Consider the following 27,653-nt stretch of genomic DNA (forward strand, 5'->3'; position numbering starts at 1 on the left):
GTGAATGCCAAACTCCAACACCTGCAGTTAAGTACCTTTTATTTTAACGAGAAGTTTTAACAAACTACCTCGAGTATTTCCTCGTTATCTCTTTATGCTGAAGTTGAGGTCTGGCGCTTCATGAGACAGTTAACATATTCAGCTTTTCTCGAAATTCTTCAAAAATATGAAAATTCATCTTTTAATCCATGTTTCCCTCGACGTTGTAGTTTGAAATCCCTCATACGCATTATCCTTTCTGCATTTCCTCCCTATCTCTGTTCTTTTACATCTTCTTTCTCCTTTTTACTGAAGTAGGCATTTCTTACCTCTCTTTGTAGGAATTAAACCACCCCGTCCTCCCCCAGTCTGTTGGCTCGGATTGTGTGGAAAAGGAACTTGTGTTAATATAAGGAATAATGCCACTTGCCAGTGAGTTTTCATTACAGCTGCTGAACCTTCTCTATCTCTACAGCTGCTTGAGTCTCTATTCTGCGACCTAAATCACAGAAGAGGTCTCCAGATATAAAATATTTTTGGCCGCTAGGAAAAAACTCGTCGTAAAATGGTGACTATCAACGTGGCTACCACAATTTTTCCTGCCAAAACGACGCACTCGTCAACTTCTCTCGGGAAAAAATTGAGAAGGACATTTTCTGTAATATTACATGGCAATTTTTTGCAACTGTTCATCGGTCTTAACATTAGACTATAAGCATCAAGAATTAATACCGCTGAAAAGACTGTCGCACAGAAGTCGACAGATTAGAGACTTCGGAGCAAATTTAGACGGAAATATTTTTTTCTTCTCTATTTCAACTCTCTATGTTTTTTATTATTTTTTGCATTTCCGCCTGTTTGTTTACCTTCTCTTCTCCAGATGTCCAACCGGCTCGACTGGATCACGCTGCGAGATAAGTTTAACACCCACCATGGCCCCACAGTTATGTACACTGAAGTGTCTTAACGGAGGGATTTGCGTCATTGACGAAGGGAAACCAATATGCAAGTACGTTGTGTGTTTTAAAAATATTTTCCTTTTTGTTTCGTTATCTAGATAAGAGGCGTTGACGTTGTCGAACTGACACTTGCGCACGTGCATTAGCATAGCGTTACTTTTCGCTTGTTGCATGATAACCAAGAGCCCTTCAACGCCAGCCTTTATCTCTACACTGATTCCTTGGGTCAACTCCTCATTAAGTAGATCTACTTTTTAGAGCGGCATTTTCTCGTGAAAAGTGTCTTATTTCTGTTGAATCAACCGAGAATCGCAGCAACCAATTTTGCAGCGCAATACATTTGAGCGGACGTTTGAAGTAAAACAAGATAGTCATAGCCCCTTTTTTGATTTGGTCTTAGAACTAAAAAATTCCCATGGGAGCCTTTCTATTTATAGATCTACTTGGGAAAGGGTTGACCCTAAAGCCAAGCATGGGGTATAGAGGGTTGTATTGATAGGCTCTTGTTATAACTGTATTTTAACGTTACTGTCGTGAATTCTCTCATTATATCCAGAATGAGTGCAAAAGCAGGTCCTAGTTATTTTATTTTAAAGTATTCCAAGTATTTCAAGTTTGTGGCAACCATAGTGAATTCCACTTAAAAGTGCAGCAGCGTTGCAAGGTAGATTTGCTACGTGAAACCGCCGTATATTTGTTGAGTTAATTATTTCTCTTGCCAGATGCTTACCTCGAACAATGGGCGAGTTATGTGAGGTCACGTGTGCTCTGTTTAGCTGTAGTCACGGTGGAACCTGTATAGTAGAAGACGGGCATTTTGCTTGCAGGTAAGAACAGCTACTTGTCCAAATTTAACACGGCATCTTTTTTAAATAATAACAAGAGGATATTACATTGCCGCACGTAGATTCAAACGATGGCACATTGGAGGTTCACCCACAGGCTTTACAGATAGAACCATCTTGCTCGGATTGATAAACAGTTCCACATTGAAACACTTTCAGAATCTTTGAATCTTTCATTTCAGTGGTTGCAAAGACTAAATTTTTTTCCTGAACTTGAAAGTTAGAACCTAGAGCATATTAGACAGTGCCAAGTGGCTTTTGAAAGGAGTTTTTTTTTTTTTTTCAGAACCTCTTAGTAGTTACAAGAGTTTAGGTAATTACCTAAAATTTGGCCTAAGGTTGGTGGTTGGTTCTGTTTTCTGCAGATGCCGGGAGGGGTATCGTTACGTTGGAAACAAAATTTGCGCGGTAGACCCATGCGTTGAGGGGAATGACGACAAAAAATTGTGTGGTGATCTAGAGTGTGTTGTCAATAATAGCACCAACGAAGCGATGTGCCGGTAAGTTACGTTAATGTCGATTGTTTAGATATGAAACAAAGTTTGTTTTCACTTGATGTGCTTCAAAAGAAACTAGTAGTTTTAATTAAATTGAAGTATGGTGTTGTCGCGGTGCTCTGGTCGTATAATCGCCAATCTATTGTATCATTTTTAAAATTTCTGTTATTTTTTAATTCTAGATGTGCGAATGGAATCTTGGCGAAATCTTGCGGGAAGCCAAAAGTACTGGGGCGAGTTGAAAATGTTGGTGAGTTGTCAATTTGTTTTTCGTTTTTGTTATTTTTTTTTCAACGAGAATACTGAAAGTGTTTTAAACTAACAATCTAAGTTTTGTTGTGAAAAATAAACTTTGTTGTGGTTTGGTTATATCAACTAAGTTAAAATTGTAAATTGGCCACCGTAATGAGTTAAGTCAAGCTTTTTAACTCTTTACGGTGGCCAATTTTCAATTTCAACTTAGTTGATATAACCAAATCACCTTATTACCCCCACCGACGCAGCTCCACAGTGTCTTTAGAAACTTTCAGCCTTTATTCATTTGTTGTGGTTTGTTACGTTTCTAAAACTCACAGAAACCATATGTTTATTCGTGTACTAGCGAACTCTCAAGGAAAGCTGATATAATCCCTGGGGATAACCTACGATAGAATAGCGTCCGAGGGGGGAAGAGAAGGGTGGATTAGTAATGCTCCAAGTCGCTTCATGCTACAAGGAAATAGGATAACCTCCGACTGGATAGGCCACTTGCCTTAACTGCTTCCCCTCCCTCCCTTCCCCCCCCCCCCCGCCCTCTTAAACCCCATACAGCCTCTTCGATTTAACATTTTCCTTATTAGGTAACCCGTGAGCACCATTTTGCCTTAAACGTTTTTTATGCAGCGATGTTCTGACTTTTTCCTTCTTTCATATCTTCTTAACAGTGCCTGCACAGATCATTGTCCCGGTAGTGATGGTCTCTTTGGTGCTCATTGTAGTCCTTGCTATCTTCTTCTGCCTTCGCCGTGGCGCGTAAGTTTAGAAATTTAGAGTTGACAAAGACAGCACAACACGTCATAATCGTACAACTCAGTGGCCTTAAATTGGATAGTCGCACACTATTGTTATATCCCAAAGTCAACCCTTTACATCGTCCATCAGTATACATATTTTCCATACTGTTCTCTATACATTTCCTAAAGTGCTGACAAGGAGAATTTGTGTGACAATCAAGAGTTTCTTTAGTTAGTGATCATTTCCTTTATTCTCGTGACCTTAAAGTTTGATTCCGGTGTGGTATTGTAAGGAAATTTTAGATACTAGTCACTCTTTAAGGGTCAAAGGGTGGAGTAGTAATGCCAAGCCAGAGTCACCTCGCACAGCGTGATAAACAGCACTGCCTGAAAGAACCGCGCAGCTTTCATTTGAATGGTAAGACACTAGGGGCCGGTTATGTACGCGAAGTCTAACTCAAACCACGGTTTTACGCAATCAGTGGGCCTCGGGCTTTCTTTGGAAGAGGGTTCATTCAGTTAAATAAATGTTCTTCCGCTGTTAGCTTTCGACCCTCTTTACACTGTTCACAAATATAAATGTTCAGATAAAAGGTTCAGCTAAATTTAGGATTGTTTAAGACGCGGTTTTGTCAAAACAACGGCTAAACTTTTCAGACCTAATGTTTCATCCTCCCAAGGGGTATACATGTGACACTGCCTATAAAGACAAAAACCGAACGAACATACAAACAAACTAACAGCTTTTGGAGTGGTCTATCAGTACAACTTATAAAATCTTCTGTCACTTAAATTTGAAGCGCAAAGAAGGCTGAATACAGCGGCATGGCTGTTCAAGTAGGGAATCCATCATTCCTGTACGAAGAAATGCTTCATGACGAGAACAGCACTAATCCTGACGTTGACGACGGACAAGATAAAGTAAGTTGATCAACATATGTAGGCTGCAGTAGAGGCGTCTCATTAAGGCGATTTCGCGTTACAAGTTCGCGATCGTTTATCTGGCCGGCCATGGTTAATTTTGACTCAGAGGGGACGGTGGGGGAAGGTAGCTGGATAGGCCAAGAATACATTGTTCCACCCCCTCTCTCTCTCTTCCCCTCCCCCTTGACCATCGTCCCCCCCCCCTCCCCTCCCCGTATAATTTATTTTTCTCTACTCAGCATTTCGCTGCTGTAAAAATCAAAGATGGCCGCTATAATTTTCACCAAGGAAATAGTAAACACTCGCTGGCTAAAATAACGCTAGCTCTGCAGGCTGAAAAACCGATATAGTTTGAATATTCTATCTTTGTAAAAGGAACGATCTGGAGAGTTAGTTTATCTTTAATTGATGGTTATCCGTTTTTGACCCTTGTGAAACCGTTTTATTGCTTCGTGTTTTTCTTGGAACGTTCAAGGGTTTTTTCACCGGAAAATCTCAAGAATAGAAAAAAAAGTATAGTTTCTCTGATGTTCTTTGATTAACTTAAAGAAAGAAAAACTATTGCGATCGATACAGTCCGTTACTACCCTGCAGCCGTTGTCACGCAAGTTTAGGCTTACTTCGTATTTGTAAGTTGATAATTGCGTTTGTCACGCAACATCGGCAAAAGGGTAGCTTGTCGTTAAGTTCACACAAGCGGGATGGACTATTGCCTCATGTAATTTTTCTCATTTCCTTTTAATCATTTTTTTTTTTCGTCAGGGCACAACCTTTTCCAATCCTGTGTACGAATCTGTCTACCGCTCTGAGACGAGTTTGGGTTCTGAGGTGTTCCGCGAGAAAAATTTGCCTAACGTGGAATTCCGTAGGAGTAAAGCGGACTTTTCAAATCCCGTATACGAAGCGCTGTTATCGCACAATACGTCGCGAAAGCCTGGGTCAGTATTCTGGGGAAGTGCTGAGAGTGTAAATGGGGAGGCCTCGGGCGACCAAACCGAGGCGGACTGTTGATGAAATTACAAACAAGCCACTTGATGCTTTGATAAGACCACGCCCATGAAATTGAAAAGAATATGAAAATGCAAACCATGGAAAAGAAACTGGAAATCTTATGTCAAAACAGGAAAAAGATTTTGGACTGAGAATTGCTTTCGTTTTGGTTCTGTGAATTTTTTTTCTGTTGAGTTAGGAAAAAAGTTTCCTTAATGGCCACTTCGAGATGAGAATGGCAAATCATTTTGCTTCGCATCTTCATTGAATTAATTCGAAGTTGTCAAAAATTACGTTCTTTAAGTTGGCAATTTGCACATGCTCACTGAACGTAAAGGAAACGTTATGCTCGCGAGTACTGCTGGGATTGCTTTGATATTTTCTAATATGTAATGCAACCAAACTTTCTTAGTGCGGCAGGTACAAAAAGCAGATCACACGTCACAGGTCACAATTGTATATTATATGTTCATGTATATTATATGTTCATGTATATTATATGTTCATGTATATTATATGTTCATGTATATTATATGTTCATTTCTGACGACCGGAAGTGGAACACTATAATTCAATGCCTTTACTCTATCCGGCGTATAACTCTTTAATTGTGACCTGTGACCTGCTTTTTGTACCAGCCGTTCTTAGTGCCCAGTCTACCTGAAGTTGTCAAAATCTGAATGAAATTGTAATATTTCAGAACAAATTACATCTCAAGTTTTAAACTCTTAGTTACACCAGCAGTTTCATCTATTAATAGAAGTGGTTTTTCAAGTATAAGGTCTGGTAAAACAATTTTTTAATCGAAATTGTTATTGTAATTTTAACGATTGTATTGTGGAATGAACAAATACTGCTTTTGTTAAATTTGTTGCTGCTTTATGCACTCTCTTCGATTCATAAGCCAGCTTTTTAAGATTTAGTTCACAAAGCCTTGACCAAGTGGTTGAGGAAAGATACCAAAGGTCAAAAATTAGTTATTACAATTTAAAGGAATCTTGGTGAATTCTTTAATTTGAATTTGCATTCACCAAGAAATATCTTTGCTCATTGTGCAAAGAGAAATTAGCGTTTATTATCAAGTTTAACCACAAGTACTAAGTTATATAATATTATCATGACATATTTAAAATTGGTGTAATTTTCCCTTGCATTTTTTTGGCAGAAAATTATAAAATATAATCTGTATTTATTGCACTCATCTTTAATGGCTTCAGTGTTTAAATTATGAAATATCCTGTATTTTTGTAGTTGTAAGACAGTATATATGAGGTGAAATGTTCACTGTGCAGGTAACTCAACAGGGCAGTGAGATATAAAACAATGTTGACTGACTTCAGTAGCCTAGCTGTTTTGTTTTGAAACCAAAGTCACCCTTGTCTTCCATTGCATACCTTGTACCTATTTATAGGCTGTGTGGATGAGAAGGACAAGCTTAAGAGATTTTTAAAAGGCATTTCAAAGCTGACATTTCAAGCACTAACCACTCATTAAAGTTCAATAATGCATGCAGCTCAGCTGACAGCATCTCCAAGAGGAGGCTCTTTACAATAGTGTCTTAGACTGACTGTTAGGTTATTAGAGGGGATAATAAATCCTTCAATATGTAAAGAGGGGAGTCAACCCCCTCCCCCCCCCCTCTCTCTCTCTCTCTCCCTTTATTGTCCTTGTCACACTCACAAATACATGTAGGTGACACAGGAATCCACTGTAAACAAGTTTTTGCGAGGACCAAGACCACAACATCCAGCTTAGCATCAGGTGAACTTCTTTTTAGTTGCAGTGAATCTGGCCATGTACTAAAAAAAAAGATGAAAATTAATCAACATCTTGGCCACTATTCTCATTCATCTAAAAGCTGTTGGTATAGGCCATAGAAGTCCCCAGGGAAATTCCCAAGACCTTTTATACACCATTGCATGTAAAATCTCTCTTCTCACAATTCCACAGCAAATTTCCCACCCTCCTTCCCTACAGTAGCACTAGCCAAGTCCTCATTCAACTCACCCTATGCCTTGTTCAAAAATTCTTTTGCTTTTAATTTCTCCATCATGAGGATTAACAGCTCATGGTAGCCTGTTACAGAATCTCAGTCATTGGAGAAGAGTGAAAGGGCAGGTGAGAAAAAAATGGGGTGTGGGGGGGGGGGGGGAGGGAGTCACTGCTCTCCTTGTTGCACTCCCACATTTCTTCCCTTGTGTACTCCACTTTTGGTTATCCTCACAAAGTGACTGCCTGTAAAACAACTTTTTTTTATGTTCCTGACACATAAAGATTTATACAGATCTCCACAAGGAGGATGAATGCAGTCTTGCATACATGTATGCCTCAATAATGAGGTGCCAACCTCTAAAAGAGAGTCTGGGACACATTTTTATATCAAAACAAAAGTAACCTGTAGAAATCTTAAGCAGTTTTTGGGCACTTTCAAAATAACCAAACAATGGAGGGTTTTTTTCCCTTGGGTCTTTCCTTTGATGACTACCACAGATAGAATTCATGATCGACATATGGATATGTGAAAATGCTCCAAGGCTACACTGTATCTCATCTCAAACCATGACAAAAGCAACACTTTTTTTTATCATAAACTTAGGAGGCTTGGAGAAGAATCACCCAACTTGAGTAAAGCTCCTAACCCTTCAACTCCCAAAATCTGATTGCTAATTCTCCCCTCTAGCTGCTACACATTTCCTTGTAAATTAGTTAAGAGAATTTGGTGTTAGATCAAGGTAACAACTTTTACCTGATAAGATGTAAGTTGGACTACTCTCATTTACTAGAGGGGTTAGTTTCTAAAGAAACTGTAGTGCTGTGTCGGTGGAGGAGTATAACAAGACAATTTGGTTTTATCAACTGAATTGATAATGTAACTTGGCCACAGTGAAGAGTTAAAAAGCTGACGTTGTGAGTGTTAGCCCTTCATTGTTTGGTTATCGCTCTGACAAAAAGGCTAAGGCTTAAAACATCAGTTATTAAACTCTTCAGAGTTGCCAATTTATATTATCAGTTGAAAAAACCAAATTGTCTTGTTACAGTGTACACTCTCACTTACTGTTTGCTGGATAATGTGTGGACATTCAGGGAGAACTTAATGGGAATTACAAGTATATGTAAAGGCTTCGTGCAAATCCTCAACCATATGTGATTCTTGCAACTTCACTGTTACTGAACATACCTGGTCATAGCCATCAGTCTCTCGCAACTGTTTTGTGTCAAACAAATTACCATCCACTGCAAGTAGAGAAATTTGTGACTCCTTCAGTAGTTGAGGAGTAACAGCATCTAAAGCCAAACAATTTTCTTCTAATCTAAGAACTTTGAGTCTAGGACATCTTGCTAGACTGGCTGGAAGTTTTGCCACTTGGTTGTTATTCATATTTAGTTCTACAATTTGTAAATCTCCCACAGACTCTGGAAGACTGCGGATTTTGTTATTGGACAAATCAACTACATCCAAATGCCTTGAGGTACCAAGGCCCTCTGGGAATGCTGCAAGTTGATTGGAAGCAAGTGAAAGAGTTTTAAGGTGGCTCAAGCTTGTGAAGAGTCCTGCGGGGAGGGCTTTGAGGCTGTTCTTGTTGATAATTAATACTTCTAGCTTCTTAAGCTGAGTGAGTTCTGCTGGTAGAACCCCTATGAGACAGATGAAAAGAATCTTAGTCAGAGTGGAGCTTCAAAAGTGTCTTCTGGCCACTTCTGGAGTATTTTCAGAGTGTGTTAGGGAACATCAAAAACGTCTTATGAAAATTTTGGCCATCTTTACGGAAACAAAAAGTCCTGTGTATGACTAAACATTTGGCCAAAACCTTCAGTTGTGGAAGAGAGAGCTTTTCAGACATATTTGTGTGAACTCTACAGGACACATTTTGAAGATGTTCCCAACATCTTGAGAATATTTGAAAAACCTTCAGAAATAATTGGCCTTGTTCAGATATGCTGCAATTCTCTGAGAGTAAAAAGCTCATTTCCTTACACTCCCATTTGACTTTCTGCATCAAAAAGTTGCTTTCAGTTCTACTTAGTAGGGAGTATAAATTAAAGTAAAATTAAGCAAGTCAGACATTTTCTTCTTGGTCTTTACAGTATACTGTTGAACCTGTATCAATTGGTCACCCACGGGGAATGGTGGGGTAACTGCTAATACAGGTTCCACAGATTAGGGGCATTATAAAACAGTAAACAACCCCATTTTATGCTATAATTGACCACTTTATGTACAGAATCTCACTCCAAAATACTACTTACTTTTATTTTGGGACAGGAACATGGATTAAAAACTACTTGAAAGATAGATTCTTAGTTTTAATTCAGTGGTCCCACTTTCCATGACCATTTTATACAGGTGGAGGACAATAAAAGAGGCCATTGGGACCTAGTAAAGTGTGATCATGATTGCTTAAAAGAGGTGCAAATCATAGTGATTAAATGGCAACAAATTTTGGGACTTTGACAACTGACTGCTTGATATAGGTTAAACTAGCCTGTGAGCTACCGGTAGTACCTGAGTGTTAAATGTACTTCACCTGCAAATGACTTTCAGGCATTGAGCAACCCTCGCTTTTGAGAGGTATGCAAGTATTCAGGCACTGATAATGAGTGCCAGATGACGATCTCTAGCAGATGTCTCGCCAGCCAAGCTTGCTTGGCTCAACATCTCAAGACCTTAAACTCAGTGACAGGTGATAAAAAAGGTTTTGTGCTGCTGCACTAATCATGAAGGCCTGTTCCCAGGCTATATATAAACAGAACATGAGGCTACTAATTTAGTTACCAATATTGTTTGATGATAATGTAAGACTCTTCAAGGAAGTAAAACCACCAAATGCTGCAGGTAGAACCTTTAATTTGTTCTCGGAAAGGTCCAGTGTTCGCAAAGAACTCCCTAACCCCAGCAACTGGGGAGGAACCTGTTTGAAACAAAGTTACAAACTGCATTTACATGTAGTTGTTGTCTATGATGTATAGGCATGCAATATGCAATATGCATAAGTGACTGCAGTAGTAGCAAGATATGAATTTTTTGCAAGCACTGCATGTGGATGACATGAAACAAAGGTTACTGAGGAATGGATTATTATAATATGACAGCTGCTATAAAACTTTCCCACTGGAAACCTCTTAACTCCCAAGATCAGATTTTGAATTCTCCCCTCTTGCTACCACACATTTCCTTGTAAATTAGTTAAAACAAATTGGTGTTAGATGAAGACAAGAACTTCTGCTTGATAAGTTTCCAGATTCTCTTTAACTGTTTCATCATCATCATCATTATCACGACTTTATTATAGCGTCAAAAAAAGCTATAAGCTACTCAGCCAGGGGTAAAAGAAACCCTCTACTAATTGGGGACACTAAAATTAAACTAATTTTAAGTTGAAACAACTAGCCTAGGTGAGTAGTCTTGAAGATAAAAATAGATAACTAATAATAATAATGAATAAACTTGACATTTACACTAAGATAATACACTATTTAGATAATTAACTAAAGTATATACCAAATAATAATTAGGTAAATAGATAAATAAAATATAAAGCAATAGGTCAGTTTGTATGTCAGTTGCTACATAATAACTTAAAGCTATCCAGGTGTTCAGTGTCTGTTCCTTGAACCCTTATGCCAAACTCATCGCCTACTTGTTTATTAGTATAATTTCAGAGCTGAACAAAGAGTTTCCAGCAATCTGATTGGTTGAGCGGTTCCTTATATGATGCTATATAAACCGCTCCGCGCGGTTTATATAAAATGTTAAACTAAAATGTTAATAAGTGTTACTAAAATGTTATGAGTTTAGAAATTTCTCTGTTGTTCAGCTCTGAAATTATACTAATTAAAAACAAATATTCACCACAGGTTCAGTGAATATTGTCGAATAATCCCCTTGACTTCGTCTCGGGATTATTCGACAATATTTACCTCGCCTTCGGTGAATAATTGTTAATTAGTGATTAGCATAGTATGATATTTGGAAAGGTTCTCCTTAAGTAGATTAGATTCATATCATACTGAGGCTTTTGTGGCATTCGCATAAAGATTATGATTAACTGTAGACACATTTTCATTAATCTCATAAAGCTGATGGTCATCAGTGTACATGCTGGGGTTCTGATCAGATTAGTCTACCGAGTAATTTACTGGTATTATAAGGAGAAGTGACATGTTAATCACTTCTGGGAGTTACAGAGTTAAAGAAACCGTCAATACTCTTAAAAATCCCCAGGCGGTAGGGAAACTGCACCATCACAAGAACTGTAAAGCGAGTATTGTTTCACCATAGATAAAACGTTGTAAAAAGGGATGACTTAAAAACTGCAAATGACAAGCATCGAACACTTCTAATCATGTTCACCGATCTCAAATGTGAACTCCAACTTTCGTCAGTACTGACACTGATGCAAGCCATTCACCGTGCCGTGACAGGTCAATTTTGAAAAATGGTTCATTTTATCTGATGACAACAATACATGAGCCAAACAAACCGTAAAAAGGCCAAATAAAGCGCAAGGCTTATTAAAAGCCCTTTACATGAACTTTAAATGATCGAGTTTTACCTCTGAAAGTCCTTTGCCACAAAGGGAACAGACACCGGTCTTCTGTGCGCTCTCTAGATGTGGAGACAGCGAATTGCCCATTTTCGATAAATGTATCGATCATCGGGCGCCTCCTTCGCCAAATCCGCTAAATTTCAACGACTATTCACAGTCAAAATATCAAGCAAGTCTTGTTGCAACCCTCCCTTCCGTCTATTTTGATACAAGCTTTGTAGCCTAGCGAATCTTTAGGCGAGGTCACTATTCCAAGATGGCGTACAAAGGGAAAAGCCACGTTCTTCTGACAGGCTCACCAGGTATTGATTGAAATCAGACCACTGATGTACTTTCTGATATACACTGATGTACTTTTCATATATATATATATATATATATATATATATATATATATATATATATATGCATGTATCCTTAAAATTCGTTGAAAACTACCTTTGAAGAGAAAGTTTTACTCACTTCTGCGGAAAGTTATCCTTGAATTTAACCGTACCTCGCCTTAGTCTCGTAACAACCCTTGAGAAAGTACCTTTTGTTACCCCTTTGACCACTAAAGAAGCTCTTGATTGTTAATCAAATTCTCCTACTCAGTACTTTATGAAATGTATAGAGAACAGTATGGAGAATATGCATACTGACGTTAGGGTGTTAAGGGTCGAGAAACAAAGTGACCACTTGATTGTTATTGATGACGGAAATTTTGAGAAAAACACCTGAAATGACCAGAATATTTTGGTGGTAAATTAAAGGTCTGAACGCGATGTCCTTGAAAATTAAAGCGTGACGCTGGAAAATTACATGTTATGAACCAGCTTGAGGGGGCAATTCACCTAGTGAAACATATGCAACCCATGAATTTTTTCTTTCATCCTGTGAAAACCTCAAGATCTGCCTTAAAACTTGTGCAGAGGAAGAGAGATTCGTAGTTCCCCCTTTTATATGCATGACGCATGACTTTTTTCTAAAATTTGTACATGAAACAGGATCAAGACCCCCTTTGCTACCCTCCTTTATTTGTGGATATGTAGCAGATTGAGGTTTCCATGACCAAGCAATTAATTTTTAACAATTTCAGAGTCATTGAACACCACCTTGGAGAGTTTGTCCAACAATCAAGAGCTTCTTGAGTACATAATAAATTCCTTTACTCTCATGCCCTAAATGATTGATTCTGGGACGATACTGTTGGGTTAAATTAGATATTATCACTCCTGTGCATTAAGGTTAAAAGTAAAATTCACCTTGGCATCTTCCCTTTATCCCTTTTAAGGTCCTGAAGTGACCCTAAACCCATGCCCTTATCAAACGCTTTTCTGTTACACTTAACTATCTTGAATGGCTTTCATTTACTATGTTTTTTGGTAGGGGTTGGCAAGACAACTATGTGTAGAAAAGTGTACGAGGCACTTCGAGGTAAGGGCATCCAAGCCCAAGGGTTTTATACAGAGGAGGTCCGCAACAGCCATACAAGGAGTAGGGTGGGGTTTGATGTTGTCACTCTGAATGGGCAACGTGGACCTTTAGCAAGAACAAAAGGGTATGTCAGGTGCATGTTAAATTTCACCAGAAATGTTGCAGGATTTATATTAGTGGTACTGAAAGTCACCAGACAAGTCTCTTTTTTTGGCGTTTTAAAAATGTCATAGGTAATGTAGCTTTCACAGCTTATAAGAGCATTGTGATTTTGGTCCTAGATATATTGGTCAAAAGTTAAACAAGCAAAGGGGAGGTTGGTTTAGACTCAGTATGTCCAACACCTTAGAAATGATACAATACTTCCTGTAAGATTTTCAAAATGCAACTTGGTCATGTTATGGGAGGCTCAAATGGACATCTACCACAGACACAGGAGGCAATATTTTTTTTTAGGGGGGGGGGGTGCCTGGGTGCTAACAATATATTGTGGTTGATAATTTTCAATAGAATTCAATATTGTGTCTGGACATTGCAAATCTGGCTCCTCAAGAGTTAATATACCACAACTAAAAAAATGTTTTTTGTATTAAGTGGGTTAGAAATGTGGAGGGATTTTATCCTAATTAGAATAAGGGTGGGGGATATATGGTCTCATTGTCTCTCCACTTCAGTACCCAAACTTTCCTCATGATGCCCCATCCCTCCCCCCCCCCCCCCTTCAAGGTTGGGGGCCAGCTGATGGATATTGGTAAATTTATGACTGCAAATATTTCCTTTTGATTAAAATTTTGCTGTACCTTTGTAATATCTACATGCATGCAACATAATCTTTTGTTAGTGAGGTTCAATCTGCAAGAGAACGAGCATCACCTTCAGTTGGCAACTACTCAGTGGATGTCAAGTCATTTGAAGAGCTTGCACTTTCGACAATCATGATTAACACTGAAAATTCCACCAAGGTAATTATCACCCGGAAAAGTATCTCCTGTTGAATTTCTAAACTTGCCCTATTTGGTTATCAACAAAAACGGTTCAAGCATTAAAAATACTACCTCACTCTACACCTACAGGTTACCCCAAATAGAAAGATTATGTTTATCGTGGATGAAATAGGAAAAATGGAACTGTTCAGTGACTGCTTTGTAAGAGCAGTTCGTGAACTGTTTTCTTCTCCACAAGCCACAATACTGGCCACTGTACCTGTAACAAAACAGCGACCCATCCCATTTGTGGATGAGTTGAAGAACAGACGAGATGTGACCTTGATTGAGGTGAGGTTCTCCCTAAGATGTTACTTATTTTAAAGTGCCGCTTAATTAATGTTATCTTTTCATCAGATAATGGCGCTTTTTTTTACTTTTAACGCAACTGTTGATTTCTTGAATGACACACGGCAAAAGATGATCTATTGAGGTCGATTGCATTTGCAAGGCCGAGAAAAGTATTTCCTCTGTGAACAGGGTTTTAACGGGCGCTTTCCATTCAACAAAAATCACCCGTTCAAAATGTCGGTATTTTCGGAGGCCGAATGGAACGCGTTCGACCGTATCCAAGAGGGCACACTCAAAACGTATTCCTAAATTTTCGAAAACGTATCCCGGAACTTTTCCGTTCCATTCGATTTCAGACCGGAAATCTCGAAAATTTTGGTCAAATGGAAAGCGCCCAACATTTTCTTACACCAAGAGAGCAATTTTCAAATGAGTGTCAAAAATTATCCGAGATTGCAATGGTTTTCTCTTACTTCGCTTCGTGATTGGTTCAGAAAACTCGCGCCACTTTCTCAACCAATCAGATGCAAAACTAACAAATTCGGTCACACGCGTTTTCCCGCGCGTTAAGCAGTTTGAATTCTTATTGGCTCTTAAAGGTGTTTTCCTTTCTTCTGATTGGTTGTCGTGATTACTTCGGTTTGAAAAGCGCCCTAATACATTACCCAGCAAACAGTAGTACTAGTAAACCTTTATTTAACTAGGGTAATCCCCTCAGAATACTTAAAGGTCTATCTGTTATCAATAGGAGCCCTAAATTACTCCCAATTACTCCAGAATAAAGCAGCTAAATTAATTTTAGATATGCCAAAGCATTCATCAGCAACAGAAGCTCTTGATCTACTTGGTTGGGATACATTGGAAAAAAGACGAAGATCTCATCGTCTATTTTTGGTTTTTAAGTCCTTGAATGGACTAATTGATTGGAATTTTAATTTTAATCATTTTAAAGACATGCATGATTATAACACTCGTTTTAATAACAACATTTGTAAACCACAATCAAAGCGTACATGGGGTCAGCATCGGTTTGTTTGTCATGCAGTAGATGACTGGAACGCTCTCCCAGACGGCATTAGGAACATTTCCGATTTTTCAGTTTTTAGACGTCTTGTTAAAAACATGTAGTCTCTTCTATTGATTATGCCCTTTTATCCTTTTCTTGATAACCATATTTATATTTTCTGTTATCCTTACGTTAGATTTATGCAGGGCCTCACTGAAAACCACACTTTGTGACGTGGGCTCCCTGTCAAAAGATCTTACTTATTATTATTAAAAACTAACAAAAATTTTTAATAATAAATAATAAGAAACTAAGTAACTAAGTTGAAATAGTACACTATAAAAATTAAAACTGATTCTTATTTAATAAATGATTATTATACACAACTGAGCCATTATAATAAAAACTTTTCTTGGCGGTCTCAGTTCTTACTGAAGGTGAGAGTCCATTTATTCACTTCATCTAGTTCTGCATTCAAAATTTCCTCCAAGATTTTAATGTCCTTGCGGGCTGCAAAAAACAACAGCATCATCAGCGTATAATAATATATTACATTTGCTGATAGCAGTAGGTAAATCATTGATGTACAGCACAAACAACAATGGTCTGGGAAAGAACAGGTGATGGGAAGAAACAAACAGCTGCTTGGCTTTTAATTTCTTTGTTAACGACTTCACCGGGTGTGACTAGACCCGGAAGGGTTAGTTCGAACGGAACTCAAGGTCCATGCGAGGCACCACCCCTCCCCCCCAATTCACCCCCAGTAAACCCACCCATTCCACCCCAGGGGAGGACATCCATCACACAGTAATCTCGTGCGTGGGAAATTAACGTCTCCTGCCCCTAACCCTGCAGGAGACGGGACCTCCATTTATTCGTCTCTATCCGAGAAGACTAGAATATCTAACCATTTCTCGATGTTATAGAAAGGTAGCAAATTATTCTCAATTATTTTAAGACCCTGAGTGTTGGTCCGGCCGAGGTTCGAACCCTCGACCTCCCGCACAACAGTCCAGCGCTCTATCCATTGAGCTAACCGGGAGGCGGTTAAAATTGATATAACAGCATATCCTCTTTTTTTTTTTTTTCATTGACAAGGCTGTGTAATGTATCTAGAAGAGAGATTTGCTAATCAGATCATGGTGACGAACGATTAAAAATATCTCTGTGGTGATTTCTAATTCTTTATACATTTTGTTGTCTTTCAAGGTCACGAAGGGTACACGAGATGAATTGGTCAGTGATGTTGTACGGCTTCTTGAAGATTCTCTTGTCATAACGTAAATCAATGGCTGTTTTTCCTTTAAGTGACCTGTAGAAATCCTGTTTTCTGCAGAATTTCTACACCTGGATTTGGGGTTCAATGTGATATATATGATGCCGCTTTATGGGATAGAGAAGTTTGCAGAGCAGGCGTGCGGCGAGCCATTGCTCAATATTTTCTTGGTGAAAGTTGTAGCTGCCATCTTTTTACAGCAGCGGAAGGTTGGGGAGAGAAAGAAATTTGTGTAAGGAGAGGAGAGGGCTGGGGCCACGCCCCCTCCCCCACCATCCAATGTAACAGTAAATCAAACATGGCCGGCCGGGGAAACGATATTGAAATTGTATCACTACCTCGCTCTAATAAGACGTCGTAGGCTTAATGGGATTGAGCTGTGAAAAAGGAGAGTTTAAGAGGATAAATACAAATGCAGTCTTAATACACTTAAAGTGCTTAAAATTTACTGGCTCGCTCATGTCTGAAATTTAAAATGCTTTCAACCATTTTTAAGAAAACTGGTTACCATGGAGTTAGAGTTTCTTAACGTCGCAAAAGCTACCGAAACTATGTTGACACATTTGCTTAGATGTGAATATCATTTTAACTTGACGTTACTAAAATGGTCAGTTTGCTTCGAGCATTATTTGGCTGCATTAGCGACGGTTCTCCGTTATCTTTTGACTCTTTAAATTTGTCTACCGCCATTTATAAGATATATTAACACCGTTTGTTATACTGGCTCTCGTTTCTGTTCATTACTGCACCATCGACAGCCACCTATGGAAAAAGTTATTAAAATCCATAGGCCGGGTAAATTTTTAAAAGTTATCCAAGAATAATTCTAAAATCGGAACAAACGAAAGTTTTAGTCTTACTATGTAATTTCCTATCTATCAAACAGTACACGCAGCGAATTATTTTATTTTAAAATACAATCATATAGATACTTACAAAGGGAGTGGTATTTTCCATGACCTGGCGTTAAAAGTGATTTTTTCTTTCCAGTAACTGTCAAAACAGCGGGAGACAATTCCCAAAACAAGACCATTGAATTTTTTTTTTTAGCCTTTCTTGTGTAATATTTACATTTCAGCTGTTATAAAATTCCTTGTGGATCTATAAATAGGGGAAGTTAACTTCATCCCCAGAAACACCCTCTGGCGGATAAGTTTGTTGAATCTTACCAAGCGGCGGCCGCCGGTTTGTGAACGGCTGAGCCCGGAAAAGGGGCCGCAAGGCAAAACCCCAAATACAAAGGCCTGCTCGTAAACGGCTGTAAAAGGTCTGATAGACGGCGGCAAGTAGCTTTAATTGAAATCCTTGTTGTCTTACCACCTTTTTGTTTGGTTATGTATAGATAACGTAGGGAGGCGTTATATATCGATCAGTCCTTGAAATTGAAAGGCAAACCCTGAATAGTGGAGATGCCAGTCTGGACTGAATATCATCAATGTTAATTGTCTGTATTTTAAATACAAGTATTAAAACGTCCGATTTTAAAACTCTCATAATGTAGCTGTTAAAATAGACCAACCTTTCCGGTTTTCCTTGCCACTTTATGCTACTTTAAATTATCTCGGAAGCCTCGAACAAATATACAACAGTGATATCGTAGTTTACGACCTTCAAGGAACCAATCATTGTGCGTATCGTTTGGTTATTTACCTCTTTGACGCCGAACATCTGACATATTTTCCCTGTCGGTTCTTTATGGAAAGCTCTTGTTTCAGATATCTATCGTTTTAAGCGTCTATTATTCCATATGAAATGCAATTTGTGGCGATGGAAACTCTTGCAAAGCCTATTTCTAAGCGAAAAACACGATAAAAGGCAAATTAATTTTCCCCAATATAATAACTCCGCATGCAGATGTAATTGTGGATCCGTGGCAAGACAGCCATTTAATGAATGAGCTTTGTGTTAATTTCGCCCACCTCTCGCCGAGCCCGGCGGAGTTCAGAGTCGCTAGACATCAATTGAAACAGATTTTCCGAGTGTTTAAAAATTGTCGGAAAACAGCCGATAGCGAACCAGAAGCAGTAACCTTCAAGGCAAAAAATAGACACGATTCGCCCTTTGAGAGGTAAGAATATTATTCTTGGAAAGGTTGAAACAAGGACTTGGGATTACTCTATAAGACATAGCAAAGAAAATTTTGGCAGGGATAGGCCACAAAAGCTCAATTAGCCCGTAATACTTAACTCTTTATCAAACAAAAAAAAAAAATAAATTCAACCTGGTTGATAAAAATACGCACAACTTTTCTCCAAGGAATTTTTTAATCATGATTTTGTCGTGTTTTTTTTTCTATTTTTTCTTCCTTTTCTTTGAGCTCTAAATCTGTGTTTCTTTTTTTTTTTTCTTTCCATTTTGCAGTATCCATCAATTTCTATATTTATTATAAATTAGTTGAAATTTGAATTCAGACGCCTTCGGACTTATACACTTTCACTTTGCAGAAGTGTATGAAAAGGAATGGCAAAATTGTATTTTCGAGGAGGAAATTTCTCTTCTGTTTTAAGTACATGTTTCATAAATGCCGCGGAGAAATATCTAACGGCAGCCCAACATAGAAAGCCTCAGAACATAAAATGGCGTTTTTATTGAAAATTGACTAATCGTCAAAAATATATGCTAAAAGAAAGTTTTATGGAATTTACACAAACTTTCCTACTTTCAAGCTTATCTGCCTATTTAGCGCCTATTAAAGGTATAACATTGCATCAAGTTCAAATTAATGTTCCGCAGATAAAGATTTTTATTTTTATTCCTTCGTTTTCAATGCTGAAAATTCAGTTTTCTAGTCGTTATGACTGAATTCGCTTCTAAATTGAGTGGTAAACAATGGAAAATTGAAACAAGGTGTCTATCTCAGGCCGTTTGTTAACCAAATCAATATGAACTGCAATTTTTAACGAAACAGGTATTCTGTGGTCTATACATTTTCTTCTTTGCACTAATTTCATCTTCATTGAAAACAAAAGTTTTATATTCGTCTTAAAACGAACACAACAAAGGAATTACTCTAGTTTTCAAAACCGCTTGATCACAAATTTCTCTGAAATTTCTGTGCGGCGATAGGTTTTTTTTTTTTTAATATTTATTTTTCGTGGAAAGAATATCGCATATGATGACCTTTATTGAATGTCTAATTTGTTGGCCCTTCTAATTTTCCACTTGAAATAAAAGAAGCATCTGTTTTTTGAATAGTGACTGAAAGCTAGATCTCACGTAAATTTACATATCATCCGGTCATCTTGGCCCGCTCCCTCGATGAAAGTGCCGTCTCGATTTAATTACACCAAAGGCGATAACATCCTTGACAGCAATAAACTTGCCATTTAGCAATTAAGCGATGAATAAATAGATAAATGAATAGGAACAATCATTACAACTGAATAATTAAGATTTAAGTCATTTATTCAGTTTATATGGTGAATGAGTAATCTAGGAACTTTCCTTGGAACAGTGTTGAGGGTTTGACTACATTAAAACCTCGGCTAACTCCAACTCAGCCAATAAACCCGAAATTCTCACCAACTCAACCTCTGATGGAGGGCTAACGCTCGAGATGTTAGCTTTAGAAACTCTCAACTCTAAACTCAGTTCATAAAACCAAATAATCTAATTGCAAATCCCTTGAAAAGTTAGTACGAATCCACGATACTTGATACTGTTACCCTGTTTTCCGTAAAAATCTCATCTTTTTGTGTTTGCCACCTCTCCATCTCTTTAAGATAACCACAAAAAGTCTTGTTTTTGTCGCATGATTACAGGTTACTCACCCTCATCAATATTAATCATCTTATCATGAACAGCAAGTAACCATTAGTGAGCAATGCATTTATAGCTAGATAAATAATAGATGTTTTTCTGAGTGCAAAAAAAGAGAGATCCAAAACTACATTAATGTACACTGAAAGTCATGCCAGAAGAAGCACTGATCTTGTAACAGCTACAGGTTACTACATGGCTACCTACGCCTGGGTACAATTTTTTTTTCCTTCAGTAAATTAAAATGTTTTCAAAACGAGATTATAAATCCTTACATCTTTCAATGTTCCGTTAATTTCAGAGATATCAAAGAAGTATTTATATCTGAGATAATCACATTTAAAGAGCACTGAATGTTGTGATCGCTTTGTTTTGCAATTGGGAATATTTCTAAGTTAAAAAGCTTTAAATGAAAATTTTTGTAGACCATCTCTGAACAGTGTAACTCCATTCAGGAGTAATAGTTTGTCTCCTAATCATCATGATTGAAGCTACTTAATTCTATGTTTTTTTCATGCATTATTGATTTGAATTCAGAAGGGATTTTGCAGACAGCGAAAATTTAATTCAATTTAAAAAAAAAAAAAGGCAATTCCCCCCTAAAATATTTTTGGATTTGCGGGCCCGATTTTCTCTACCGCGACACCCTTCAATTAACGGCCGTCAATATTAAAATTTAGTAACCGAAAATCAACAAAAAAAAATGATTATCGAGTCTGGCAGGGAAGCAAACCCACAGAAAAGGTACATATTACTCATCCCCGCTGCATTAGGCTACTGGGGATCTTAGATATTTTCAAATTTTCATGATATATACCCACGCATAGAATACCATATCATTCCATGATAAATAACCCGCTTTAATAGTTTATGGCAAGTTACCCACGCAAATCTCTATCACCAAATTTCTTCCCTATGGAGGAAAACAAGACAATTTACATATTTTACATCATTTAAAACTCTCGCCGTGGTAACACATTTATAAATTTCAGCCCCCTATGAATAATAATCCTTCACTGAAAGATTTTCTAAGTAATTCAATACTCTCGTCTCTGGAAAAACAATAGCTGATCTTAATCTGTTGCCTTTTGCCCGCACGAAATTTAATTTGCGATCTCAAAGTTTTCAAGGTCAGCCTTGAAAGGTCCAAATAGCATTTACTATAGCGAGTCCAAATGGTGCTTTTTGGCATACTAAATGTTTTTAATTTTTCATGATATGAAACCCACAGAAAAGTACATCTTTACCAAATTTATTGCTCCTTTATCACGGTAAGCATACATCTTAAGCAGTTTATAAAACTCAGGCAGTCAGCACATTTTCATGATTTTCACCTACTTGAGATTTAACGTTCTGGGTGAAATAGAAAATCAGCTCATTTGGGTAAACACTACTGACCACTAAACTGATCCTCAGAATGCCCGAGAAAATAATTGTAAGATTTTATAGCAAAATTGAAACAGGTACGATACGGAGAATGAAGAAAACGGTCCACTAGGTGTGTTCAAAACTCTCATGTCGCCTTTTTGCTGCCATTAATCTGTGAAAATCAACGTTGTAATATTTACATGATTAATAGAGAATTGTAAGTTCCCTGGAAGTGTTCAAGTGAAATCTAAGAGAGCCTTTTACTTATCTCTGTTCTCGACAAAAAAAAAGGCAAAATGTAATGAAGAGTTTCAGTATAATAAGTCTCACATGACGGAAATTAATAAAAAAATGCGAAAAGTGAACCTAAAATAATTTTCCTCAGTTCTTCTTGCTTCCATGTGGTGTTTTGGAGGCAGAGAAAAAAACAGAATCATGGACACCTTTTTTCTCCACCAATAGAAGCCCTTTAAAAACATTTTCCCTCGATTGTTACCCACTCAATGTTGATATTATTGCAGTGTGCTTTCTGACACCACCAACAAACTTCGTTTCCTCATCAAACGAGCTAGGTCCGCCCCAAATAGATAGTAATTGACGCTTCGTTTGTCACCACCAGCCTTTACTGGCACGCAAAACACATCTCTGCTACATGAACAACGAGAAAAAATTGCATTGATACACGAAAACGCCTATCACCGACTTCCAAGTATCATAACAAGTACCTTAGCGCACATCTAGTTCCGCTACCATATCTCTTCTGATATGTCAATAAACCCTCGTTTCGCCCACAAAGTAGCTAATTGACCACTATTCATCTCTACTGACCTTCATCAGCACGCAAAACATTTGCCGTTGGCGATTATTAACGACTTTGCCCGTACAAATCAACTGGGCTCTCTTAACTTCCTATTACCTTTAAAACGAGAGATATTGATATTAATAACTTGAAGATCGAAGGCTTTTTAGCTTTTTTCCCCAGACAACAACTCTTGTGGAGTGTCACGAAATTATTCAAAATGCAAATCATTTCCTTTTATTTTTCTATTACTTTATATTCATATATTTTTTTCGTGAGAGAATGGTTTTATCATCTTGCAGTGACAAGCGGTCTGGCGTTTCGTTTGCGGTATGTATGCATTCAGAAAAATTAATACATGTAGTTCTCATTTCATTATCTTTGGCCCAAGTTTAGATATCCTAGGCTGACCAAGAGAGAATTAATGCAGTTTTAAACCGAGAATCAGCGTAAAAGGCTTTTAATCAGTAAAATAGACTAGTAAATTGTAAACGGCAATCATCTATTAGAATAGTCTTTCCATCTTTACAAATTCAGTTCCTCAGAATATCAAGGTCGACGACAGACTGACATAGCTTCGAAAGCCGAGGATCACGCCATCGAGTCCCTGTCGGTTGAAAATTCTCCTAGTAAAATCGGCTTAAAGGTATTCTTTCTTGTTCCTCGCTTGTGACTTTTTTAAAATTTTATTGAACTTATTCAAAGCCGGTCGAAGAGTAAATATGTCGCTACGAGTAACAATATACTTTGGGCCCGTCCAGCTGGGTGAGTCACTGAAATCAATCTGGAAGAATATTTGGACTTGAATGAGAATCGAAAGGCTAGCGCCGAAACAGGGACTTCCTATCTGCGAAAGCAAACAGGAATGAAGAAAAACACTTTTTCAACGAAGACTAGTAGCCGCGCTTGTTATAAGATGCCAGAAATGGATGAATCAATTGCTAAGGAACCAATCTGGTCTCTGCATTTAACATGAACAGATGAAAAATCTGATTTTTGCGAAAGTTATTTTTGTTTAACCGTTTTTAAAGTTTCCATAAGATTACCCAAGACATGTACTGCCCAAGACATGTATTGCCCATTTAATTCGAACTGAAAGGCCTCAGCTTAGCTTTCAAGTCAGAACGGGCTGAATAATGGTTGGGTTAATTACCAGGAAGCTTATTTGCAGATGAAAGGCTGTCAGAATAGGTTTTGTTTCCCCTCTAAATTCAGTTTTTCAAAAGAAATACATCATATCGTTCACACGCTTTTGGAGTGCGTAGAGGGTTTCGATAACTTTTTCCAAGAGCGCCAGCCGAGGGCGATAAGCTGTACCCCGGGCCGTAAGGCGAAACCCAGACGCAAAAGCTTGCGTTAGAAAAACAATGAATAGGGATTTAGCTTTGGATATTCCACGAGGTGTCTCTTATTGACCACTGTTTCCAGGTCGAATTGGAATTAGAATGTTGGTTTTTGTGAAGGGAGGAAAACCGGAGGGGCTCGGCGGAGAAAAACCCTCGGAGCAAGGACGAGAACCAACAACAAACTCAACCCACATGTGATACCAGGTCCGGGAATAGAACCCATAGGCTTGTTACTATTGGAAAATCATCTTTTTTTACATGTGCGGACATTGCCAATATGTTGATTAGAGAATATTCCTTTTGCTTGGGTTGTACTCACTAAAATAATCAAAGACCTCTCAATCAATTTCTACAAAAATGAACTTAAATGATGGTTTAAACGTCAGCCTTTCTACTGCAGTACTAACCACTTGCTTCTTTCAAGAGAGTCAATTGCTCTCAGGAAGCAAAGAAAAAATAACCTCCCTTGATTCATCACACAAAAAAGCAGTTTCAAAATCTATACTCTAGGTGAAGCACCACGCATTTCGAATTCTTGAGATTGATTTTTGCCTCAGGGATCTTTATTTGACGGTCTGAGAGTATCTTTACGCCCACAACAATTTCCTTCGTTTCCTGCAGTCGCGAGAGTCTTTGTTTGGAAAGTCAGAACAGTAATTAACCAAAATCAAATATGAAAACATCGTTGTGTTTTTCTTTTTTTTTTTTTTTTTAGTGCAGAAAAGTTACACCGGATTGTTTACTCAAACGATAAGCAGCCATGCAAATATTCATTGCATTTTGGGGCCGGTCATTGTTTATCACGTAGGAGGGGTTGGAAGATTTTTGTTTTGTCATGATAACCTTAACCTTATCCCTCATAATGATCTGTAATAAAGTATCCTCTACCCCCTACTCCCCCACCCCTCCCTCCCTGATGATAAATACTGATTGGTCTCTACTACGAGCAGATATATAATTTTAAAACGGGTATTAGAACTTGAATAGCTGTTTTTTTTTATAAACTTTTCTCAGATTTCAGTTTAGTAAATCTAATGTGAGTGCCTTCGATATCTAGTGAATATGAGTTCAGTCAATTTTGATGTTTTGTTTTACAGATGGGCCGAGCAATGGACAGTAGCAATATTACCCTTCCCCAAGCAGAAGACCTTGTATCTTTATCAACAACAGACACAGCTACCAAAGCGACCATGACTGTCGCCTACAGTATGATATTTCCAGCGGCGTTGCTAGGCAACATCATCGTCATCTATCTCGTGTATAAGTTACCCTCCATGCGACATCTCACAAACATGCTCCTCGTGAACATGTGTGTAGCAAACTTATTGGTCACATTGTTCGCCATGCCTTATTCTGTTCTGTACGTTTTCCTTCAATATCATTGGCTGTCTGGTAGCCTTGGTAACGTAACATGCAAGCTGACGCACTTTTCGTATGCACTGTCGATAGCCGCTTCCATCTTTGCTTTACTGTTGATTTCATTGGATCGTTTTTACGCCGTTCTGTACGCGCTCAGACGCCGTCCGCTTTTATTGCGAAGTACCAAATGGGCGTCTCTTGGAATTTGGATTTCCTCCTGTGTCTTTATGTCACCGTACTTGTTTCAATTCAGGGTTGTTTCGCTAAAAACTGTGTCTTTGTGCATTATCAGTTGGGAACCATTGGACAACGAGATCGCCTCTCAAGCCTACTTCTTCATAGTTTTCATTTTACTCTATTCTCTACCTCTCTTTGGAATTGGTTTGGCTTACAGTTTGATCGGAAAGAAGCTCTGGCACAGGAAAATCCCGGGACAGCATACTCTGTCAAACGCGCGCGTTTTGGAGCGATCGAAGAGAAAAGTGGTCCGAATGTTGATTATTGTCGTTGTTGTATTTGCCATCTGCTGGATTCCTGCGCATCTAATGCACTTCTTGTCGTATTTTCAAAGAGAAATATATTTCTCCCTCCATCCCCTGGTGCTGTTAATGTCCTTTTGGTCTTGCCATGCGAACAGCGCCATCTCGCCTTGGCTATTCTTGATAATGCACCATAACTTTAGACAAGGCGCTCGCCGGCTTTTCAAGGCCTCTTCTCTGCGCTCCAATCCCCAACAGTCATTTACAACCCACTGTTCAATTGGGAATCGGAACTTTCCTGATAACGCCACTGGAATTCGGCTTAATTCTCTGTGATAAAGAAGCAGCGATTTCTTGACCAGGCTATGTAAGGCGCTATAAAATACTGTGATTAACTGTTACTTAAAAAAAAGGCACCAAATAAGTTTGAGCGATAAAAAAAAAGTTGACTAAGTTAACCTTAATTTTTACTCCGAAGATCTCATTAGAAATTCTCCTCTCTGTCTGCTATACAATTCTCGTGAAGTGAGTTTGGAGAATTTGGTATTGGATAGACAACTCATCAATATTTTTCTTTATCCTCGTCACTTATCTGCTAGTTATTATCCAACTACACTCCGTATAGTACAAGTAAGGCCTAAGACGTGTACAAATATCACGCGGTATTTGTACTCCAGTAAACCGGTTAGACAGGTTTTCTCGCGTCGCGCAAGCGACAAATCAAGAACGAAGTTACAAAAAAGAAATGGCGGACAATTTAAATCATTTTTCTGACGACGAAGAGTCGGAATGACTGGCGAATATTGATCCAAGTTTATTAGATAAATCCAACAAAGAAAAGCAGTGAAACGACAGTGAAATTTTACCACTTACTGGAGAAAATTGAAACAGCAACACGACAACGCGCCAATTCCGTTCCGCTTCGCCTCAGCGTTACTACACAACAAAACCTTTAATGAGATACACACATATATATATATTGTATTGATATCGTAAACAGAATTTCTCTCTTGGTCACTCAAGGTAAAGGGTGAAACCAACTGACTTAAAAGTGAAAAACTCGGAGGTGAGAGGAATGTGTAAATACCCGATAAAAACAATAATCCTTTGAAAAGAAAAAATAATAAAGACATCCAGAAAGTTTCTTTCCTTTATTTTTCAATTGCAACAAAGAGTTTTGGGCGGATTAAATCTACCCGGGTGTTTAGATGTTGGTAAGGTTGGTATTTGGTCTATGCAGCCAGAGCCTATCCCGCTTTCTCTTGCATAAAGCAATAAAGAATGTCACTACTTCCCTTACCCCCCCCCCCCCCCGATGGGATGTTAGTCTATCATAAGGTTACCCCTGTGATGGATCCCCGGTTTTCCTGACAAATCGTCGGTATTCTGGGGGGGAAAGAGGCACTGTGAGAATAAAGAGTACTTCCTATGAACACACTGAACAGTGTGTGGATTACGTTCTCTAATAAGGAGCATCCCTCAGAGGAGGGAAGCCTTTGAGTTGGGTTCAAGATCATGCGAACTAGTAATAAGACATTGTATACCGTGTCCCTCACGGACAGCTCTGCATAGACCGCTGCCCAAAGGATCACAGTGAATTGCTGGCTGTTAGCGCAGCGGGGTCTGTTGACGAGCCTGTCAGTTTTTCCGTACTGTAAATTAAAGCACTATGATTTCAAAAGTAAGAAGCATTGGTATGTATTCTTGGAAGGACAGTAACTTTCACGCATATGTGCAGTACATCTGTGGAATTTTGGAATCCAGTCGAGGTTAACGGAAAGTAAGAAACAATCAGAGGATGCGACGTTTGGTACGTATACTTTAGGCCCTTTTTTTC

At 38.3% G+C, this 27,653-nt stretch overlaps 4 protein-coding genes and 1 long non-coding RNA gene across 11 annotated transcripts in view; 3 read left to right on the forward strand and 2 right to left on the reverse strand.

Annotated features, from left to right (window-relative positions):
* The window catches only part of LOC111327596 (low-density lipoprotein receptor-related protein 2-like), a 61,543-nt gene extending 55,022 nt beyond the window's left edge, over positions 1-6,521 (forward strand). For 2 of the 3 annotated variants that reach the window (XM_088744411.1, XM_088744410.1), the window contains exons 54-61: positions 321-411; positions 860-988; positions 1,661-1,765; positions 2,149-2,283; positions 2,463-2,530; positions 3,204-3,291; positions 4,073-4,193; positions 4,959-6,521. In XM_088744411.1, coding sequence (XP_088600537.1) covers positions 321-411; positions 860-988; positions 1,661-1,765; positions 2,149-2,283; positions 2,463-2,530; positions 3,204-3,291; positions 4,073-4,193; positions 4,959-5,207 — 986 coding nt within the window. In that variant the 3' untranslated portion in view covers positions 5,208-6,521. Of the gene's footprint in view, positions 1-320; positions 412-859; positions 989-1,660; positions 1,766-2,069; positions 2,284-2,462; positions 2,531-3,203; positions 3,292-4,072; positions 4,194-4,958 lie in introns of those variants that run through there. The other variant, XM_088744412.1, reaches the window with a different exon arrangement.
* LOC111327578 (leucine-rich repeat-containing protein 57) lies at positions 6,237-11,946 on the reverse strand. Of its 2 annotated transcripts, XM_022931790.2 has the most exons (4): positions 11,741-11,946; positions 9,961-10,096; positions 8,365-8,822; positions 6,237-6,985 (listed from the first exon to the last, which is right to left on the reverse strand). In XM_022931790.2, exons 1-4 carry the CDS (start codon positions 11,819-11,821, stop codon positions 6,944-6,946), a joined length of 717 nt encoding a protein of 238 aa, XP_022787525.1. In that variant the 5' UTR covers positions 11,822-11,946; the 3' UTR covers positions 6,237-6,943. The 2 variants fall into 2 exon arrangements, with proteins under 2 accessions (XP_022787525.1, XP_088600541.1); XM_088744415.1 differs by lacking the exon at positions 9,961-10,096.
* Positions 11,947-11,959: 13 nt separating this feature from the next.
* Positions 11,960-18,182, forward strand: LOC111327579 (cancer-related nucleoside-triphosphatase). 2 transcript variants are annotated; one of them, XM_022931791.2, is made up of 5 exons: positions 11,960-12,036; positions 13,103-13,274; positions 13,992-14,112; positions 14,224-14,424; positions 16,640-18,182. In XM_022931791.2, the coding sequence occupies exons 1-5, from the start codon at positions 11,991-11,993 to the stop codon at positions 16,712-16,714; spliced, it is 615 nt and encodes a 204-aa protein (XP_022787526.1). In that variant the 5' UTR covers positions 11,960-11,990; the 3' UTR covers positions 16,715-18,182. The 2 variants fall into 2 exon arrangements, with proteins under 2 accessions (XP_022787526.1, XP_088600542.1); XM_088744416.1 differs by lacking the exon at positions 11,960-12,036 and having other exon boundaries at positions 12,122-13,274.
* Positions 15,384-17,777, reverse strand: LOC148716194 (uncharacterized). Its single transcript, XR_015995123.1, has 2 exons — positions 17,643-17,777; positions 15,384-15,940 (listed from the first exon to the last, which is right to left on the reverse strand). It is a non-coding gene; the product is annotated as an uncharacterized LOC148716194 (long non-coding RNA).
* Positions 18,183-18,547: 365 nt separating the features above from the next.
* Positions 18,548-26,970, forward strand: LOC111327572 (substance-P receptor-like). 3 transcript variants are annotated; one of them, XM_022931784.2, is made up of 3 exons: positions 18,791-22,962; positions 23,170-23,278; positions 25,076-26,970. In XM_022931784.2, the coding sequence occupies exons 1-3, from the start codon at positions 22,853-22,855 to the stop codon at positions 26,150-26,152; spliced, it is 1,296 nt and encodes a 431-aa protein (XP_022787519.2). In that variant the 5' UTR covers positions 18,791-22,852; the 3' UTR covers positions 26,153-26,970. The 3 variants fall into 3 exon arrangements, with proteins under 3 accessions (XP_088600540.1, XP_022787519.2, XP_088600539.1); XM_088744414.1 differs by lacking the exons at positions 18,791-22,962; positions 23,170-23,278 and adding an exon at positions 18,548-18,774; XM_088744413.1 differs by lacking the exon at positions 23,170-23,278.
* The last annotated feature ends 683 nt before the right edge of the window (positions 26,971-27,653 follow it).

This window comes from Stylophora pistillata, chromosome 14 (genome assembly GCF_964205215.1).
Source record: "Stylophora pistillata chromosome 14, jaStyPist1.2, whole genome shotgun sequence".
NCBI lineage: Eukaryota > Metazoa > Cnidaria > Anthozoa > Scleractinia > Pocilloporidae > Stylophora > Stylophora pistillata.

Bases quoted from the DNA above. Each gene is read 5' to 3' on its own strand.
- LOC111327578 (XM_022931790.2), bottom strand. From the start codon at position 11,821: ATGGGCAATTCGCTGTCTCCACATCTAGAGAGCGCACAGAAGACCGGT. The intron at 8,823-9,960 runs GTAACTAAATTA...TCTGTCTCATAG, and splicing joins ATTATCATCAAACAATATTG to GGGTTCTACCAGCAGAACTC. The intron at 6,986-8,364 runs GTATGTTCAGTA...CTTTTTTTTTAG, and splicing joins AGACTGATGGCTATGACCAG to TACATGGCCAGATTCACTGC.
- LOC111327579 (XM_088744416.1), top strand. From the start codon at position 13,030: ATGCCCTTATCAAACGCTTTTCTGTTACACTTAACTATCTTGAATGGC. The intron at 14,113-14,223 runs GTAATTATCACC...CTACACCTACAG, and splicing joins ACACTGAAAATTCCACCAAG to GTTACCCCAAATAGAAAGAT. The intron at 14,425-16,639 runs GTGAGGTTCTCC...TTGTCTTTCAAG, and splicing joins GAGATGTGACCTTGATTGAG to GTCACGAAGGGTACACGAGA.
- LOC111327572 (XM_022931784.2), top strand. From the start codon at position 22,853: ATGCAAATCATTTCCTTTTATTTTTCTATTACTTTATATTCATATATT. The intron at 22,963-23,169 runs GTATGTATGCAT...TTACAAATTCAG, and splicing joins GGTCTGGCGTTTCGTTTGCG to TTCCTCAGAATATCAAGGTC. The intron at 23,279-25,075 runs GTATTCTTTCTT...TTTGTTTTACAG, and splicing joins CTAGTAAAATCGGCTTAAAG to ATGGGCCGAGCAATGGACAG.